At 38.9% G+C, this 21,859-nt stretch overlaps 1 protein-coding gene across 1 annotated transcript in view; it reads left to right on the top strand.

Moving 5' to 3' along the window:
- Positions 1–21,859, top strand: part of camkk1a (calcium/calmodulin-dependent protein kinase kinase 1, alpha a) — a 67,034-nt gene that overhangs the window by 16,175 nt on the left and 29,000 nt on the right. The window contains exon 2 of the mRNA XM_079479113.1: positions 15,354–15,744. Within this exon, the coding sequence (XP_079335239.1) occupies positions 15,454–15,744 (291 nt within the window). The 5' untranslated portion in view covers positions 15,354–15,453. The remainder of the gene's footprint in view (positions 1–15,353; positions 15,745–21,859) is intronic.

The raw sequence follows: 21,859 nt of genomic DNA, 5'->3' as shown, positions 1-21,859 counted from the left end.
AGTGTACGTTTAGAAGCTCCGGGCATTATTTGTGCATTACACGCTGGAATTAAGCTTTGACATTGGCATTTGTGATGTTTCAATGTTGCCAACACCGCTTATTTTGATTTGTGTCATATGAATACAGATCTCGATCTTGGTCCTGGTGGGTGTAATCCAATTTGACCCCTGACATCAGATGAAAAGATTAATTTGATTCTTCATGGTTAATTTTGGATTTAATGACACTAATGCAGCAAGTACTGAACATGTTCTGTAATCAGACTGTACATTTCCACTTTCATTTCGGTCTGAGTGAGGTTTGAGGCCGAATGAGATGCTGAGTGACGTCAAGAATGAGAAGAGTGTGGGGGTTACATCTTTGTTTCGTGACTGTAGAATAAATGTCCCCTGCCTGCTTGCACTGTTTCACACACACTCACATTAGCACAAGAGAGGGTTTGTGTGTGTGGTTTGAAATGGATCCTTCTTAAGGGCTTAATGGCTGTAATATAGAACTGATAGGTGAATGATGACAGGCCCGCGCTCTCGTCCTTTGTCTTGTGTCTATGATCTGTTTTCCATCACTTATGTTCTTTTTCAAATAAAATTATACGTGTATTTCTTTTGATAAACATCACTGATAATCATTGATTTCATCTGTATTATCATCTTCGCATGATTAAAAAGCATATTGTTGTAATAGCACACACTCTGCACAGAAGAGAGTTATGAGGAGACGGGAAGACACAGGATTATCTACATGTCTTTTATATACAGATGCACCGATATGTACATTTTGGCCGATAATGATAACCGATGCTTCTTTAACATCGGAAGCCGATAACCGATATATTGGCCTATATAAAGTATCTAGATATTAATAAAATATTTCCTAATACTGTAACAAAAGGCAAAAAGTGGATAGCTGCTTTTATATGAAAAACATTCACTGCAGAAAACAAGGAAACCTTTAGTTCTCTTTTGTCCCCTGAAAATCATGAACCAAGCCTATTTTACACTAGTTAAATATAATTTAACCTTCAAACATTTCTGGTTTATTTTTTATTCAACAAACAAATTAAAGATATTCTTCCCGAGCAACCCAGAAACATGTTCTTTATAGCCGCAAGTCTAACAGGTGTCAAGACGGAAAGCATTCAGACAGCAGTCTGATTCAAACAACATGTTTTTGTTCCTATAATTTACACATTCATAAATACTGTATCTCATACTTTACCTACATCAACAATGTTTTGCTAATAGCAGTAAGTGAATGATCACGCCAGAAAGACAGTGCTGTACTGTATTTAAGCTGAAGACGTTTAATCAGAGGAAATGATTTATTGGCTATAATATATCCGCCTACATTTTATTATCGATAATTAAATAATTTATTGTGCAACCCTACTGTGATGAGGAAGGGAGGCGTGAGGCGGTGACGCGCAGCTGATTGCAACCATCACTCACACCTCCGGCCCCGCCTCACGGGTCTCGTCCCGCCTTCCTCGCCACAATAGGGTTGCACAATAAATTATTTAATTATCCATAATAGATCAACTTTTACTTAGATCAAGTGGAACAATTTATTGTCTTTAGTGTGTTAAGTAATAATGAGGTGTTTAATATCTTTATTTAAAAAATGTATTGGGACAGGAACATGAATGTACTACCCTTTGGGAAAGAATACAACGTCTTCCTTACCAGGTGTTGTCTGACATTGTTTAAGCTTGGTAACTTGTTTTAGCACTTCTTGTACTATTTCCTTCACATGTTACATCACCTCTCCAGTTTTCCTCACTCTTGTAAGTTGCTTTGGATAAAAGTGTTGAATGTAAATGTAAATACATTGGCCTTCGTTTTCTGCCCACAAGCGAAAATGCTCAGAGAAGTTTAGTGTCTCTACATTTGCCCTTCAATGCATTGTCACAACCCACAAGCCTCTGCTTTTGTAACAAATCAACCACTTTCAACAATACATTTCCAGACAATTACTGTCAGGTTCACGTAGCCACATCATAAACCCTGCTGTTTAAAGATGGCATGTCACGTTGAAAAAGTACTTTACTTCTCAAAATGCATTCTGAGTCCCCTGTGTTTTTTTTCTCCTCTCTGTCACCAACTTCCTACCACCCACTTTCTCTATCACAGTCTCACATTGTGTCAGCTCTTAGTGTGGGATTATCAGTGATTCATGAATCACTCGAATCACACCACTTTAAAGGCGCCCTAATCTTGCCCTTTTACACAATGTAATATAAATCTTAGGAGTCCACAGAATGTGTCTCTGAAGTTTCGGTTCAAAATACACTACAGATCTTATTATATTGTGGCCTGCATGTTCACTTTTGCCACTTTTTGGGGAAAATCAGGCTGTTTTGATGCGTATCTTTAAATGCAAATGAGCTGCTGGTCTCCGCCCCTTTCCAGCAGAAAGCGCAGGGCTGTGTGAGCCGGTACTTCCAGTAACCACAAAATTGAAGAGAATGTCCATTAAACGAATGAGAATCACGGTCTCATCTTTAAAAACCAAAGTTTGGAATAAGTACATTAGACAAATGTGTTATTTGTTTATAAAACTGAGCACGTTGTTTTCTGAGCGAATGCACAAACAAGTCTTTAAATCCAGCACATTACTCCTATAAGTGAAAGCTAACAGGATAAACGCATCATATCTATAAATACTGAAAACTTGCCCTCTATGAGTGAATGCACAAACGCATCATGTCTTTAAAACATGCCCATTGTTTTTATAAGTGACAAAACATGGGAAAAACGCATCATATCTATAAAAAAGAAAACATGCTCTCTATGAGTGAATGCACAAATGCTTCATGTCTTTACAACGTGCACATTGTTTTTATTAGTGACGATACACGGGACAAATGCGTCATATGACTAAAAACTGAAAACATGACCCGTTATGAGTCCTGCATTTTACTAACATTCATTTGTGAAGCATCCCGGTGAAAAGTGACTTTACCTGTGGCCTTTATCAGGAAGCGATAGTAATTCTTGAGTTGACAAAACCAGACAGACCCAACCTGGTTTAGATCAGCTGTAGCACAACGCTTGGTATAAACATTCTCTGTCAACTCCGGTTTGATCCAGAGTTTGTGAGGCGCGTGGACCTGAAAGTGTGACACGTGCATGGCGAACAGCCAATCACACGGAACATGGAAAGCATGATCAGTTTGATTGACTTTTCACGAGTATAGGCGCAATTCACTTCTCTGTTGAAGATGAATTGAAACATTTACAAGGCAGGAATAAACACCACTGCAGTGAAAGTTTGAGAAGGCAGCTACTGGCTATATCAATACAGAATTGACTGAATTTGTTTATATAGGTTTACAATAAGATCAAAAGATAATATGTATGCTTCATTACTTTAAAATGCTTTATATATTAAAGTATGTTTTTATACGAATATAGTTTTAATATTATTAATTTAAATGCTATGTTTAATATTTATTAAATAATATTAATTATCAACTCGTATAATAATTACATATGAATGTGTTTTGAATTATAATCAATAAATGTAAATATACAAGACAAACACTTAGCAGTTAAAGATTTTCACTTATCACTTTAAACTTTTTTTTATTTGGAGCGAGAGATAAATGGGGAGTGGCTTCACTGCGTCAGATATATGTCACTTTTCTCAGAGCTGATTGGTCCAGTTTTGTTTTGCGTTCTCTAACCCAGAATAAAACCTGCTTCAAGCCAGTAAGCCATGTAGCCTAAGTTACGAAACCCGCTCAAAACCAACCCACCTTAGAGTGGCCTTTGTGGCCAGCCTAAGGCACACCTATGCAATAATCATGCTGTCTAATCGACATCTTGACATGCCACACCTGGGAGGTGGATGGTTTATCTCGGCAAAGCAGAAGTGCTCAATAACACAGATTTAGACAGATTTGTGAACAATATTTGAGAGAAATAGGCGTTTTGTGTATAATGAAAAAGTCTTAGATATTTGACTTCAGCTCATGAAAAATGGGGGCAAAAACAAGCGTTGTGTTTACAATTTTGTTGAGTGTAATTTGGGAGTATGCCAGTTAACACTTACCCTATACAACCACGTGTGATGATTTTTCCTTCTTCTATATGAATACGACCGTTCTACACTCTTGTACAGTAAAAAATTGTCAGTACGGGAGCTGGTATTTGAAATAAATCGCAACATGACTTGATAAATACCATCCATCTTTTTCAATACATATAAGGCTGCATGCATATCGGTATATCACGACAATCTAGAATGGGTAATAACATACTCGTTATACATAATTTGCTTTCTAACTCCAAAGGAGAGACATCTTTTTTTTTTTGTCGAAAGAGAAAAACTATTCTTGGTTTGAATTTATTCACAAAGTAATCTTTATGAGCATCAAACGTCAGTTTCTCGACAAGCCATAATCCTAGATATTTATAGGCTGGTACTCTTTTGATATGCAAACCATCAGAGGTAGAAATAGAGGGCGCGCAGGAAGTACGACTACGAGTAAAAATTATATACTTAGTTTTGTTTACATTTAAAACTAATTTAAATTTGTATTATGCTTTAAAATATTAAAAGAATCCTGAAGGATTTCAATAGTTTGAGCAAACAAGGAGGCTGCTGAATAAATAATTGTGGTGTCAGCGCAGCACTGCAATTTGTCTGAAACGATTCCCTTGCCTAAATCATTTATAAAAACAGGGAAAGTAGAAGTGGAGCCAATAAAAATCATTTTGGACACCTTCTTAACTGTTTAGATGGATGATGTGTAGTTATCTACAGAAGCACATTGGGTTCTATCCGAAAAATGTATTTTAAACCAACTCAAGGCCATATTATCACCAAGACCTGTATCACGTAGGGAATGATCCACCAATTATAAGGAAACGGGTTAACGTACCAAAACAACAACCACGAAAAACCAAAATAAATACATTTATTTATCACCGATATCAAACATAAACATGAAAACAGAAAAGTAATATGTTCTCAGTTTGTAGCGTCCTTGAGCCACGTTATTTGGTTTCTTAATAATGAACTGCTATGAAGCACAAGCTTAACGTGAGACTATTCTTATCCCTGCAATAAGTGCCTGTTCTTTTATCAGTAGCTAGTGTTTATTACAATTAAGTTGTAATCGAAGTTTGGTTTTCTGTGGTCGTCGTTTCAGTACGTTAAACCGTTTCATTATCATGGACTTCTGTGGGGGAGAAACACTTAAACTGCGTTAAGCGTTTTCGAAAGTCATCTGGCTCGGCCCCTCCCAACCGCAGATGCAGGTTTACAAGATACTTTTATCTCCTTTTCTCAGTCAGTACTTTTCATTTTCTCCCTTCGTGAACATCACCTTTCCTACACAATAAAATCACCTGTCATGGTTTGAACAATTTGAACAATCAAAATATTTTGAGAATTCTCATGGAGAAAATCACATTCTTATGTGTTTGATCTTGAGTATCACGGGAGTGGGTGAGGTCTGAATCTGGGACTGTGAGAGTCTCAGATGACATGATTACTGACACTCTGACCCTTGTAAAGGCAACAGCCACACGTGGTGACTGGAGTCACCCGCTAAGATCTGGAGGGGCATGGCGAACACTTTGGGATTTACACCTATATCAACAAAAACAACACTGGCTTGGATTGAAACTTCATGGAAAACTGGCATGACTTCCATCTGCTGATCACTCGGTCTCTCACTCATTTTGAAAGAACACCGTGTTAAGTGAAGACATGGTTATTTTTACAGTAAAAGCTAGGTTAAAAGTACTTCCTACTAGATCTAATCTCTCTATTTGGTTTCCTGCAACTCCGATCTCTTATTGTTTGCATCATACTACAGAACAGATTGTTGAAACATTGCCACACATCTTGAATGGCTGCCGTGTCTATAAGGGGATGTACATAGCACGCCATGACAGAAAAGTGGACCTTATAACAAAGGACATATCAAGCTTCCTTTCACCTGAAGTAACAATGTATTAACATTCTTGAGTAAAGCCCTCTACGTTCCAATGCAATAACAGTCATTTTGAAATCTTTTCACGTCTATCTGCTAACACACCAGATGTTATTGTCATTAATGAGGAGTGTAAAGAATTGTTTGTCTTGGAGGTTGCTTGTACCTTGGACTCTAGTTTGCAGGAAGCTTTTATGACTGAAGTCATTAAAAACCATCCTCTCATGAATACCATTGCAGAGTTGGATTATCGGGGACGATTGCTAGTTTTCATATTTGGCAGCTTTTGGCATGTACATAGGCTGGTTGTAAGAGGACTTCAACAACTTGGGGTGTCTTAAAAGAGGGCAAAGAGCCTAGCAAAGTACCCTGCCTTGTTTGCTATGATAGGCAGCCACAGTATATGGCGCAGACGTTTGTTATTTAAATCCCTAACAACTGAGTTGTAAATTTAAATGTTGATTGTTTGTATACCACTGGTCCATTATTGTTTGTATATGTATTTAACTTTATCTACAATATTTATGTACCTATAATATTTATATCTATTTCCTTTTCTTAAATAACATATTAAAACGTGCGTGCGTGCGTGCATGTGTGTGTGTGAGATCTTTGAAATTGTTGGTGTTTGTAATAAAGTTCGTAGAAGGGAAGGAAGGAGGCGGGAACCGGCGAACATTCAAACAATAAAACTTTAATTAAATAAACAATAAACACTGAACAATCCGGCAGCCACCTCGCGGTAGACTGCCGGCCATAAAACATACACAAACTAAACACAGTTTCGGGCCCGGTCCTCTCTCGTCAACAGTCCTGCCGAACATCCATTTAAGCTCCCAATCTCCTCCGTGATAAGATGCGGGACCGGTGCGCGCACAGCTGATTGCACTTATCACTCACGCCACCGGCCCCGCGTCACGGCTCTCGTCCCGCCTTCCTCACCACATACCCCCATCACCCCTTACAGGCCGGGGGGCACCCCCGAGACTGTACCTACTCCCCCCCCTGGGGAGCCAGTCTCGGAGTCGGCAGCGCCTGGGGGTATGCACCGGCGAGACGAAAGAACGGAGACGGGAGCCCCCGGAGCGACAGGGACGAGAGAGGGGAGAGAGGAAAAGAAAAAAAATTGTCCGGTTCCCTGACACGCTGTCACTCGGTCCTCAGCCCAGCCGAGAGGCTCTTCCTCGCGGTGCAATGCGGTGGTGCTGGACGTCGGGGGGACGGCCCGATCCTCCTCCGCCTCCTGGCGGTTGGCGATGGCCCTCGGCGTGAGGGCAGCCAGCAGCGGGTCCCCCGTTTCCTGTTCCTCACCCTCATGGTTGTTGGACACAGGATTCCGGCCCACGGCCAACGGCGACGACCCCTCCGCTCCCTCCTTAAGGCCGCCATCCCACCTCGGCCCAGGAGCACGGCAGCGAGCTCTCCGTCCCAGACGATTTTTCTTGCTCCAGCACCACCGCCTCGGGCAGCCGCCGGCGGACGTCCCTTGTCCGCGCTGCCCGAACTCCTCCGCACCACGATGCCCCTCGGCAGCGAGGGCTCTTCGACAGCATGCCCCTCCTTCCTCCCGGGTTTCGGCACCAGTGTAATAAAGTTCGTAGAAGGGAAGGAAGGAGGCGGGAACCGGCGAACATTCAAACAATAAAACTTTAATTAAATAAACAATAAACACTGAACAATCCGGCAGCCACCTCGCGGTAGACTGCCGGCCATAAAACATACACAAACTAAACACAGTTTCGGGCCCGGTCCTCTCTCGTCAACAGTCCTGCCGAACATCCATTTAAGCTCCCAATCTCCTCCGTGATAAGATGCGGGACCGGTGTGCGCACAGCTGATTGCACTTATCACTCACGCCACCGGCCCCGCGTCACGGCTCTCGTCCCGCCTTCCTCACCACAGTGTTACAAAGTGCTCACAAAGTTCACTTCATGTTCCAGAGAGGCCCTGGTCAATTTGCTAGAAGGGGGCTATGAGGCGTTCATGGACTGTGATGTTTAATATATGTGTGTGATATAGAAGTTCTGTTTTCTGTCTTTATTCGGTTGTCTTTGTTGTGTCTGTGTGATGTTCATTAGGACCTGTATCTCTTTCTTTGCCTCTCTGTTTGTAGCTGATATGTTCAGCTCTTTCTTTCATCTCTCAGAAGCTTTTCTCTTTGAGAATTGTCTTCATTTGGCTCTTTGTCCCTTCTGTCTTCTCTCTTTCCCACTTGAATGTGGTGGCAAATACAGCCGCTACTGTTCCCTTGCTGACTTGAAAGGGTTCTGATGGCTCCGCATCGTGTTTGAATTGAAGAATTATGGCATAGGATGACATGCCAAGTTCAAGAGTATCAGACGTCGTTCTACAATACAAGCTTAGGGGACATAATTCCATGCTACTCTGTGCTCTTTGTAAGCAAAAGACGCAAGCATCTTTTCTGGAGGAAGCAGACAAGTTGTTTTGGCTCGTTGCTGTACACGTAAAGTGCTTGACTTTTTTTGTAAGTGGCCTCTTCGTCTGCGCTGGATCTTTGGAGGAGAACGAGACCGTATGAACTGCGTCTTTCTGTAGCACTCAAAACTGAACCTCAGAATCGACAATAAAGCAGTTCAAACTGAATACAAGACGTTTGCTGTTGCATGTGATTTTTGTTTGTGAAATATACATGCCAAAGTAATTTCATTATTCATTTATGACTATTATTTCTTATACCCTCACCCTTTTTCATTAGATCTAGATATTTCTGGATCGGCCCGGAAGGGCGCCGTCTAAAGCAAGCTGGAGCATATTAAACACACACTGTAATCTGTCTAGTTGTTCTTCCATGTGTGAAATCCCATTTGTATTCATCTGCATGTACATCGGTCGTGTCTTCAATCACTGTACGCTCCAACAGTTTAAAGCCTGTCAATATCCATCACGTCAGCACTCCCACTCTTCCTCACTGCTTACCAGCAATGCACCTTTATGGACTATTCAAATATTAAAACGGTACACTTGTGCTTAATGCAGCGGTTCTTAACCTTTGTTGAAGTGCGACCCCCCCTTTTATTAACAAATAATAAAATTATTATTATATTAATATTACGATAATATCATATTAAAATTGACAACATTCCCACACAGTTCTTCCATGCAATGTCATGTTCACGTACAAATGAATCCAATGTGGCGAAAATTTGCTCACCAGTTGCGCGTTCACAAAGAGATGTTTGACTTAGTTAGATGGTTGCGCTTTGAGTTTGATCACCGTCAAGGCGGGAAGATTTGAAACTGCAGTGACAGGTTTGAGAGGTTGTAGATGCCTATTTGTGGTTGCAATTCAAATCTGTATCTGTCTAGTTTTACAACCCATTTTCGTGTGATGGCCTGTCAGTGTTGATCCTCTGTATTAGACTTTAGGACAATTTTCGAAGTTAAATAGTTGATTACCGTTTTTTCAGAGCCCATCTTTCTCCCTGTGTTTAGTCAGGCGCTAGCTTGCTGTTTATCTTGTCTAATGGCACATAAACGCATGTTCCAGTTCCCGCTCTGGATCACCACCCACTGACTGCTACAGCCCTGAAAGCGTTTGGACGCCGCTCCCTCACAGTTTGCATCAAAGCTTTGCTGTTGATTTGAAGTGAGAGGAGGCAGAACGTGGGCACGGAGCGCTGAAGTCGATCACCTCTCCTCCTCCTCCTCTTTTTCCTCTTCATGTACCCTTCACTCCGCTCTGCACTTCTCTCTCCATCTGTAGGGATTCGCTTTGACTGCGGCACAAACGCTACTGCATGTGCGGGAGGAATGCGCGTTTGTCTGCGCTGTGCATACAGATGTCTTAGAGTGAAAGGGATATGCAGTACCTGGGAGGACAATTGAAGCGTCAGCCTCACACTCGCATGTGAGAGAGAATAGTGTGCGTTATGTTTTCTTCAGCAGGACTGGCAGATCTGTATGGATGAGTTAAGATGGATTACAAGCAGTACAAGTTTAACTACAAAACACAGTTTTACTAGGAACAAAAACCTGAATATTATTTAATGATAATACAGTTATGAGGAAATAACAAATGAACACAAGTGGAATTGTATGTCAACAATGTTGTGAATGATGCGTGGCATTTGTTTTGTGTGTCAATGTGATGGGCTCATGTGTCAGAACACTGAGCAATCCTGCGTGACATACAACACTTACAGTCAAAGATATGTGGCAGATAAGAGTCATTTAACCATAATACCACTCGATTCTCAAGATTTTCACTTCTTTCAAACTCGCAAAAAAAGAGAACTCTCTGTTCTCTGTAAATGTGAGGGTCAGCTGCTCTGCAGGAATTGTGCGATTCCGTGACAATGTCAACCTTACCATGGAAAAAAGTTTTTACCAACGGTTTTTACTATGGTTACAGCACAGATATACGGAGGTCCAAATAGCCATGTGAGATGTCTCTTCAAATTTCTAAATAATTTGTAAAAAATTTTGTGCATGATTTTTCATAGTCAGATAAGTGCAATTTTTTGTCACATCTATAGCATATGTTTATTTTCCTTTTTTAAAATAGAAAATTTTTCATAGACTGATATTTTTTATGTTTAGACTCTATCAACAAGGGTTTAGTAAAATCTAAACCGACTGTTCAATATTTGTAACAAATTAATTCTCCGAGCATTTTTATGTCACGTCCATAATGCAAAATGTAATGTCCATAATGTTTGAATTACCCAATTGTAGATTAGACGGTTAGAACATTGATGTATGCTGTTGAACCGTCAGTGTCTGTGAAGGTGTTTTTGATTACACGGGGAGGCACGGTGTGAGGGATGTTTTCTTTAACTGTCCTTGTTTGCACACAATATGATATTTTGAAGAATGTTTTCCCCATTCACTTCTAGAGAGAGAGAGAGAGAGAGAGAGAGACCTAACTTCCCGAAGCAAAGAAGTACTTTCTTCAATTCTGCAGATATTCCCCAAAATTAACATGAAAAGTCTGCAGATTCCACATGGCCTCACTTATGAGGAAAAACAACTTGAAAAAAACTTAATGTGAGCAGAAACCTATGAGAGGGAAGATGTCTATACAACAGGATAACTAAAGTATGTCATTTGAAAATGTAAGTTCATGTTATGTGGCTCTTAAAAAAAGAATTTGGCACCTGTGTTTTTCCTCTATAGGAGCCAATGGCTCCTTAATTCATTTTTTTTGTCTCGAACCCTGTAACATCTCATCTAAATGCAATTTAATGCTTCGAACAGAGACTTCACTCTATTTGTTTTGTTTGTTTTTTCAAATGTTAAATTTTTTCACCCAAATTGCTATTTTTGTCTGCTCCAAGAATTCGCTTCTGCCAGTTTTTTGCAAAATACTTTCTGTGTTCAGTGTTGTATAGATATGTTTGCTGGCTATTGCATTGCCATTTTTTAATCCTTACAATAATTGTTGTTTTTCTTCTCCGTATGTCCCATAAATAGCCCTGACCTAGCCTGGCCTATATCCTCTGCTCGCTTTGAGATAAAAATGCCCCGGTGAACCAAGATAAACTGCTAAATACTGTGACCCGGTTTTGACCCAGTGCTCAGACAGGATCTCTGTGAACTCTCTCTGAGTTTTTAAAATATTCTGGTAAGGTAGCATGTCTTATCGGAAGTGTCTCTGTTGACATTTGTGTTACACTATTTCAAAGTGCTTTTTTGGAGATGGTCTAATGTCTCTCTTGTTTTTTCTGCCCACTGTAGGGTGGAAAGGTTTGATTTGAGTAACATTTCTATTGTTAAACTGCATTTACTGTGGTGATTCACCGTGTCCTCACAGAAAATTGGGCTGTGTTTGGAACAGGACAATAGATGGAAAAGCCCTGCTCTGAACAGACTTATGTGTGCTGGTATGGGTTGTGGATATTAACTATAAATGCTGGTCAGACTGGTTGATTGAGGAAGCTGGTTCTCCTTATCGGGAAACCAGAACACCACAATTCATATTACAACATATGCCAGTGACCAGCAGTGCAGGTTTTTCAACAGGAAAATGAAAGGGGTCACTCTGTATTTTAGTGTAAAATGCTGTATTTTCATTTTTAGTGAAATAAAGACTCCAGATGTCCAGCTTGGCTTTGATTACATTATGCAAATGATGTCTGATCACGAGAAGAGGTTGTTTCAAGAAAGATACCCAGACAGTCAGGGGAGTTCTAGGCAGTTTCAGGATGTTGTAACCAGTGTTGCAACCAACACATTAGTATGTGGATGCCATAAATCAATTCTTTGGTTAGGGAGGATTAATGGGAACAGTTTTGATTGATCTGTTGTTCTGAATTGGTCTGAACTGCTCATAAAAAATATGTTTTACTCTTGAATTGACCACACTTGTGCTTTATGTGCTTTATATGATAACACAGTATATTTTTTTGTTTTTTTGTGTGTGTGTGGCTTCTCATTTGTCCTCTTTAAATAGTATCATCATTTGTTATATGGGTAGTTGACAAATATGTGTTTATATGATGTGAAAGCACAAAATTAGAAAACAAACTGTTAATAATATATAGTTTTATATTACTTCTACTCGTCCATTAGGGCGATTGGGGCGACGCACCACCAAAGTGCAAAAACGAGGGATTTTTCTGTCACATCCAAGATCGCAGAGATTCGCCCCGAGTCCTCCCATTCACTTCCATACAAAGAGATATTTTTTCTAACTTCAGGACCTGCAATGCATTCCCTATGGCTTGCCCTGACCTGCTTGCGTCATCATACGCAACTTTATCTCGTGCAACAATCGGATGATTCTCCAGTACACAGAGTGATTTTCATAACCCGCTTGATTTCAGGTATTTTGTGTATATAAAACAACATTTTCTTTCATGGCAATTTACATATGTAAAGCAGCAAAGTAATGTAGAAAACTGTGCACGTCCTGTATACTGGATGCGTCACACGGACGACGCAATGCGGTAAATGATGAAACCAATATAATTATACTAATACAATGTAAAATTTAACTCTAATATATTAAGTATACTTGTGATGCCTATTTAAGAAATACATTAAAGAACTTCCAGCCCAAAACTGATCATGGTCAAACCATATACATAAATAGGCTTTTGTGGTAATGGGTTAACACCATAAGAAAGGTCTCACTTCCAACACGCATGTGCAAATGTCAATTAATACTTCAAAACAGTGAGAGGCCAGCTCCTGGGAACACTGTTCAGCGTTCACGCCTCCATTCAGCTGTCCTGAGCTAATATAGCTTCACAATAAATAGGCGTTTGCTTGAATATGCCGTATTCCCGCTGATGAATGAGACTATCACAAATACTCAAGTGGTTGCGACCATGACATATTGTAATGCATTATAGTAATTACAGTGCTCTGCTCTCTACTCTTCTCTTGCTATGGTATAGTTAAAAAACACTATAGCATCTAAGAATACAGTTTATTTTAGTAAGTAATAAATAAAGGCTACCACAGTATTCCGGTGGGCTGGCAGTTTAATATTGCAATTATTCCACAATCACTTAAAATGAATTTATCAATGCCACAAGTACATGCTTTGATGGTTGAATATTTCTGTAACAAGGTTCAATAAAAGGAAGGAAGGAAGCGGGAACCCGCGAATTAACGTACAACAACTTTTAATTAAATAAACAATTAAACAAACTTAAAATGCCGGCCATACAAACATAATGTCCAGGCTTGGTCCTCTCTCACACTGCCCTGTTGTCACTCCTCTCTATGCTTCCGGAGCTCCTCCGTGAGATGCGAGACCGGTGCACGCACAGCTGACGCCAGTTTTCACTCACGTGACCTCGTGCCTTTCCCTCACGGCTCTCGTCCCGCCCTGCTCACCATAGTTTAATTTTAAGCGAAGAGGTAATGATAAATGGTTATATCAACTGTCAAATGCCTATTCAACAATTACATTTAGTCCTACATTATTGATGGTGTAAATTTTAGGTTATTGTTCCTGTTGCCCTAAAAATGTTTGCACCAGCCGCCACTGCTTATACTTAAAATGTATAATATCAATTAGTAAGTCCAAGATTAAAAAAATTATTTACTTTCTGAATTATATTCATTCATATAATGACTATTAATATTGAATGTCAAACTGGTGATCAATGCATTGCATTTTCCTGACCTCTTTTGAGGTCTTTTTAAACTATTGACCGATAGCCGACTGTGTAAAAATAGCTTTTTTCGACTGATTTATTGTCCGATATATCCGCGCATCTCTATAAAATAGCTAATGAGAGATTTGTCTACATATTTGCTGCAACATCAAAGGACACTGCAGTTTATTTGTCATCTTCCCATATGCATACCAGTATCGTACCGGAAGTTGCGTTTTGGCCACAAAAGCATGCATGCCCAGTAACGTTTGATTATTTCGTCGCCCCAAATTTTCATTAACAGGTTCAGGGGAAAAATTATAAATACATCCTGACTCAAAGTCCTATATGTGGAATCCGATCTAGTATACTAACTATGGTCCCCGTTTATTAATGAAATTTTAACTTTTGTAATTAAACTTTCTCCCAGGTTACTGTAACGTTCCTAATTTCCCCTTGGTAGTTTTCTCCAGCATTACTGCAGTGTGATTGAGTCTTGAGTCTGCCGTGTGTTAATCAATAGGCCTCAGGCTGAGGAAAATCCTCTCACAGTCTCAATCTTTCACAAACAACCCTCCAGACAAATAGATAGATAGATTGTGTCTTAAAGGCTCTGAGGGAAATATGATACATACACACTTACAGCGTCTGAGAGTACAAAGCAGTTCTTGTTCACAGTGGTGGCTAGTAATTATCCTCGAAGTAAATTGGGCTCTCTGAGAAATACACTTTTTTTTCAATTAGCCGGTCATGTATGGATGACTTCATAGGCATTGCGCTGTCGTTAATATTCACACTCTACACGTGGTTAGAAAATGCCATGGTGTGAGCAGGACATAAATGGCCCTCATTATAGCCCAGAATGAAGTTGAGCACTGATAACATTCCTATTGAGCTTTTCATATTGGTGCCTTTTGAAAAGAACGTGTGGTGAGAGATGAAATTTGATTGGATGAATGTGCAATATAGAATGAGCTATATTGCCAACTTTTGTTTGAACTGTAATTCAGATGTGAGATAATTGATGTGAGGAGGCGTGGCTTTAGAGAAAGAGCACTGACGGATGTAAGTTTAGGGAAGTATAGATCAGTTTGTCCAACCATTGGCAGATGGGGGTAGGGCCAGGAAGTCAATGATGTTGACAATTTATTTTTGCTTTTTCTTTTAAAACAAATAGAAAACTATCTGTCGTCTAGCAGTTAATTTGGAATGCATACTGGCAATAGGACAACAGTGTGAACACGCCTTTAGACACCTGACAATACTAACAGTGATTAACCGTACACTCCTATATTTTCTTTATTCTCTTCCTGTCTGTCCATCTTGCACCAACCCACAGTTTCCTTTAACTCCAAACTGAAGTTGGATGTGGAAGATTTAATGCCAAAACAACCACACTGCCCTGCTCCCTGCCTCAAAGCCCCTCTTACTGCGGTGTCATGGCGATGAGCAGCGATCCTGGTTGCGTGGGATTGGACCGCGACCCGAATTCCTCCCAGACCACTGAGATGACTGACAAGATGTCCGCTGTATCCTTAAGGTCTGATCCCTCCTCCAATGGGGTAAAGAATGGCACAGGTGTTAAAAAAGCTCCACTCCATCGGCCACACCTGTCAGGCAGAAAGATGTCATTGCAGGAAAGAGGGACGTGCATGTCATCTGGGGGCGGGGCACGAGTGGCCCGACAGCCAACCATTGAGTCCAAACGCGTGTCCATCTCAGACTCACAGGTAAGAGGCATTTAAATATTGTCTATATTAAATCAGTTAGTATTTGTTTTGGGGATTTCCTTTTTATATCTGATTTATGTTTGATTTAAGGTGCATCATTATTTTTCACAGCATGTGGTGTATATGTGTTTTTGTGTGGTTGTGTTTGACCCAGAGCTGTAATACATCTGTTAAGGTTTGGGCAGCTATAACCAAAATCGCATGTCATGGCATAAGTCTTGATTTAATTGACTTGACTTAATTTATTCGAAAATGTATTTACATGTGGTTAAAATATGCTAACCAAAAGAGTTATAATAAGAGTTAAAATATGCTAACCAAAAGTCTGGCATCAGTAATATACAGTTTCACAATACGTAACATGGTAATGAATGCAATAATACATTATAATAAATATGGATGGATAAACTATTGTGAAACATTGTGAAAAAGCTAATATATGTGACGGCATGAGCACAATTCAGCTACATTTCCTATTAATTCACCAAGTTGCAACGTTGCTTGGCAACCATGAGCAACCTATAGTTACACCGCTCTTAAAGCAGACGTGTGACAACTTGCTCCCATTATAATTTACAAAGCCTGTCTAAATTCAAGATTTCATCATATAAACAGATAGTAGTGAAATGTAAACCCTCAAAGATCCACTCAAAGTTTCACACTTTGCAGCATAGATTGGATTTCTGCATACTCAAAACAAAAGATGCTAAATGATGCCATAGAAGATACATTTTGGCTGTTTCATAAACATCCTTTAAAATCTACAGTACCTTTCCGTTGTTCTTTGTGGGAAAATGTTTTAAAGGTAAGAAAGAAATGGTTCTTCTATTGCATCAACCTTTACTTTTAAAAGTTTGCCCCTTACTTGTTTAGCTAATCACTATATAAACTATACAAATATAAATCTTAGGGCTGTCAAACGATTTTTAATCTAATTAATCACAAGGTGTCTTGAATTAATTTAGATTAATCACAATCCTTAATATGAATTCACATTATCTGTGTACTGTTCTCAGAACAGAAAGATAAATTACAAGAAGCGCATTTTACATTTTTCTCTTCTTTTTTATTAATGACAAAACCCAAAAATAATTGTAATTCTAAACTATTTTGGCAAGTTAGCCATTGCTCTACAGGATAGGTGAATGGAACGTTTTTTTTATCATACAACTCGACTTTCACACAATTGCATGTGGCCCTTTCATCTTTTATTTATTCATCTTTTAGCCAGTTGCTAAGGCAAACTAACTGGTTAACATTATCTCAATGTAAAGCGCACCATTTCTTCTGAACAACATGGCCTGCGACTGAGAAAAGTCGTTCGCATGGAACCGTGGACGCAGGAGTTACTAGGTATTTGCTGGAAAGCCGGGCCAGCTTGTCATGTGCTCCTGAATGAGCAGGCCACCACTAAAATGAGCAGGCCACATTAAAATAAATAGGGTACAAGCATAAGTGTGTGGCTACATGGTGCGATACGAAGTACATGATGAAGGAGATAATCCAATATACACATTTATTCCAAATAGTTCCTAGGAGAAAACGAATCAATGAGCGTCCACACACACGGGGTAACAAAAAACAATAACCGGCAATTGAACTAAAGAGAACACAGGGCTTGAATACACAGTGAACGTAATCATGGAGAACAGAAACAGGTGTGAACTTTTTAACAACCATTGAAACTCATGCAAGAATACAGGCAAACGGGAACATAAAACGGAAGAAAATACAACTGTGACATTAAGTTCAGTTGTATGTATTTGACTGAATGATGCATCAAGTACTCTGCTTTTCCGTTTCTACTATAACCGGTCTGTGTCCTCACAAGTTCAAACTCAACTTGATTTATAAAGCGCTTCTTTGAATTTGTATTGTAACAAAGCAGCTGTACATGAAACATATTGACTATAAGTAAAACATTAAAGTTATACAAGTAAAAACAAAGATAAGTGTACAGACATGCACACAGGTTCATACACACCCACGTGCATAAAACTCAGTCAAACCACTCCACACGCACAGAACACAAAATAAACACACACTGACACAGACAGGCACAGCGTGGTTATCACAGAGAAGCACACATTTAAGATAAAGGTGAGAGAAACACAGGTCAAATATTATGCGGACTATAAATTCCTATATTAAAAAGAAATTAAGCAGAATGTTACATATAAATTGATATTAATGAATACAACCCCCTGTTTCTGATAGGAGTTACGTTAGAACCTATTTGGTTGTTAAGAAGTGACCTTAGAGGAATACCTTTCCAAGTCCAAGCATCTATTCTACTCTCTGTAAGTGGATTCGGATAAAAGCATCTGCTAAATGACTAAATGTAAATGTATTTATGCGAGGCTACAGCTTAAACAGCTGTTTATGAGCAGTGTTTATGATATTGCATATGTAAGCGAAACATACATTGACTCAAAGTATACACTACAGTCACCAGGCTAACGGAATCTCCAACATCAATATTTCAATAAATTATGAAAAATAAATTGCTGACTGGCCATGTGGGATTTCGTTATGAAGATAAAGGTTAGGTTTTCCGATAGTTTTATAGCTCACATTAGTATTTTTTGTTGTTTGCTTGTAGCAGTCATCCTTAATAGGCGCGGCCGGATCCGGACCTTTGCTTCATTCCATTCGGACCACCAGACATGGCCTAATAAACCATTTCAAACTTTTGACTATTTTGTTTAAATTGAGCTGCACGTCTTCACAATGAAGAATCACAACACACGCGCTCTCAGGAACATTCATGTAATTTACTTTTGCCACTATATCATCTAATATCTTTATTTTGCGCCAAACATGCTTCAAACCCTTTCCGCTCCGCACGGCTGCCTGTCTCCGGCCAAAGACACGCCGCATGATGAGCAGCAAACACGTGCTTTTTTTTAAAAAACACTAGTGCACGCAACAGTAAACAAAATGCAGCGAATATTAAAGCATTTGTATCCGTCAGTCTGTTTACTGTTTGCTATATGTCTCCAACCTTTCAACCAGATTTGTGATTTTGTATTAACCATAACATTCTACATTTACATTTGCATTATTAGTCAGCATGTAAACATTTGTGAAATGTTAACATGCTGAACATTTGTGACATGTAAACATGCTGACGAATTCTTATAACACGCATCAAAGATTAATTTCAAACAATTTCACTCAGATTTTGGTATTATTCAGTCAATTTTTAAGATTATATTTTCACAGAAAATTCTGTAGGATGATTTTATGAAGGACTTTTGCTGTGTTTTCACAAGCAGGTTCACATTTTGTAATGAACAACGTTTAAGGTAGAAGGTGACAATTAGTTAGAAACTATGTTTTCTGTTTATGATTTTAATTGTTCTATAGCATTTTAATTGTACATTACATTTGCTTTTTTGCATGTTGTCAGTAGTTTTGTTTTATTTACAAATATGAATTATCAGACTTCTATTAAGAGGGCATTCCCCTAAAACCACAGTGCCTATACATACATATATCAAAATATGAAATAAATGTCCTGATAATAGATTGTATCTTTTATACAGTATATCCAACTGGGCTAAATTTATTAAATATTTATTTATTTTCAAAAAACATTTTGGCCGGACCTCCGTTCGGAAGAAAATACAAAGACCGGACCTCTTGGAACTTTAATTGAATACCCCTGGCCTATAACATCTTATTGAGCGTTTGGACCCTGAAACAGTATTTGACCTTCCATATATGGTGGTGCGTGACGTCAGAATTAACAAGCGGATAAGATGTTATCGCTGGGGTGGTGGGAGGAATTCTATGAGGAGACTATAGTTTATCTGTCTCTAATCGCAGCCTCTCTCTCTTGCTCATTTCTTCTTGTTCTATGTCACCGTCAGTTGTGTAGTTGGGGCCATACACACGTATACGATGTATACTTTTTCCATAGCACTGTTTGCGCAAAACGATGTATGATGATCTTTATAAGCATATACCCACTTGTTTTGCTCCTTTAAACGTCTCCAAGCTGCTTCGTGGTTGCTTTTCCTTAAACTTCATTTCCTTTTATTTTGTTTTTAAACATGCAAGTCCTTCATTCAGTGCATTTCTTTAAATAAATACACACTACAATAAAATAATGCATAAAGTTGTCAGAAATGTATTTAAGGTATGTCAAATATATGTTATACATAAATATTACCTTTATTAATATATTAACTGAGGAGGTTTAAATGAGGCGGCATATTGAGAAGTCCCCCTCTCTCTTTAAACTGCTCACTTTTAGTCAAAATTGCTTTTAAGTCTGCTTACCAGTGTTGTGCCAAAAAAAACCTCCTGCCAAATTACTCCCTTCTAGGCTCGAAAGAAATTGACGCTAAATTCATGTGTTCTCTTGCGCTGCTTTATCTCTTAATGATATTGTGATGCATTGCGGATCTTTGATATCAGTCACAACTTTTAACATCTCTCTACTGTCTATACAGTTTACTGTCTGCAAGTGAGAAGACTTTTACTGTAACGGTGTTCTGTGTGGCTGCTGTGGTTAAGGAACAGGGAACTATCACAGTAAATGATCGTCAGGTTTCACATTAGCTGGACTTTGCCCTTTCTCTCTCACTTTTACAATGTTTTTGCTTTAGTCTTTTAGTCTTTACGTGCACATGTATATACAAACGTGCTCAAATTTGTTGGTACCCATACTGCTCATTGAAATAATGCGTCATTCCTCCCGAAGAGTGATGAAATTAAAGGCTACTGTATCATGTATACTTGCATGCCTTTGGTATGTCATACAATAAAGAAGCAGTGGAAAGATGTGAATTATTGCATATTCTACAGGGATATTCTAAAATGGCCTGGACACATTTGTTGGTACCCCTTAGAAATTATGATACATAATTGGATTATTGTGATATTTCAAACAAATATGTTTCTTTGATTAGTATCACACATGTATCCAATCTTGTAATTTAAACTGAGAAAAGGAGTTATTGTGCGGTTTGGTATCATTGTGTGCACCACACTGAACATGGACCAGAGAAAGCAAATAATAGAGTTGTCTGAGGAGGTCAGAAAGAAAATAATAGACAAGCATGGTAAAGGTAAAGGCTACAAGACCATCTCCAAGCAGCTTGATGTTCCTGTGACAACAGTTGCAAATATTATTAAGTCCATGGAATTGAAGCCAACCTTCCTAGCCGCAGCCGCAGGAGGAAAATCGACCCCATATTGAACAGAAAGATAGTGAGAATGGTAGAAAAAGAAACAAGAATAACTGCCAAACAGAAACAAACTGAACTCCAAGTGAATGTACGTCAGTTCCTGATCGCATCATCCATCACTTTTTGAGCAAAAGTGGGCTCCATGAAAGAAGACCGAGGAGGACTCCACTTTTGAAAGAAAAACATTAATCCAGACTGGAATTTGCAAAATTTCATACTGACAAGCCACAATCCTTCTAGGAGTATTTCCTTTGGACAGATGTGTCAAAACTGACTCGGGAGCTTTTTGGCTACAGTGAAACATGGAGGAGGCTCGGTAATGTTTTTTGGCATCTGGCACAGGGTGCCTTGAATCTGTGCAGGGCACAATTAAATCTCAAGACCATCTATGGAAAGAGCTGAAACTTGCAGTCTGGAGAAGGCACCCATCAAACCTGAGACAGCAGGAGCAGTTTGCTCAGGAAGAGTGAAGAACTGTTACTTGGCTAAACTTGGTTCTCCAATATTTTGAATTTATACTAAGCTCAACAGCTAGATGTCAATGTACCATACGGCTTGTTTAAATGCGACCAAATACCAGAACCACTCAACAAATTGTTTATTAAATAAAATGAAACAAATTGTTTATTTAATACAATAATTTTACAGTAAAATTATACTACATATTAATATTAACACACATTCAATAAAACGGCTGTAAAGCGATTCCATTTTTTTATTTGATTAATTACATGATGTTGCGATTTCATCTAATTCATCGCAACTTAATAGCACATCACATTTGGGGCCTAAATATCATTTAAATCCATAATAAGACAATAAATGCCATTAATTCATTAGATTCACTACATTCTTTCAGGAATGCAGTAAATGACTCTTTATGAATGATCTACTGATTAATTGGTTCACCCAATTGA

Source organism: Barbatula barbatula (genome assembly GCF_947034865.1).
Source record: "Barbatula barbatula genome assembly, chromosome: 2".
Lineage (NCBI taxonomy): Eukaryota > Metazoa > Chordata > Actinopteri > Cypriniformes > Nemacheilidae > Barbatula > Barbatula barbatula.
The sequence above is the reverse complement of the archived record's forward strand: the minus strand, read 5'-3'. Positions and strand labels throughout refer to the sequence as shown.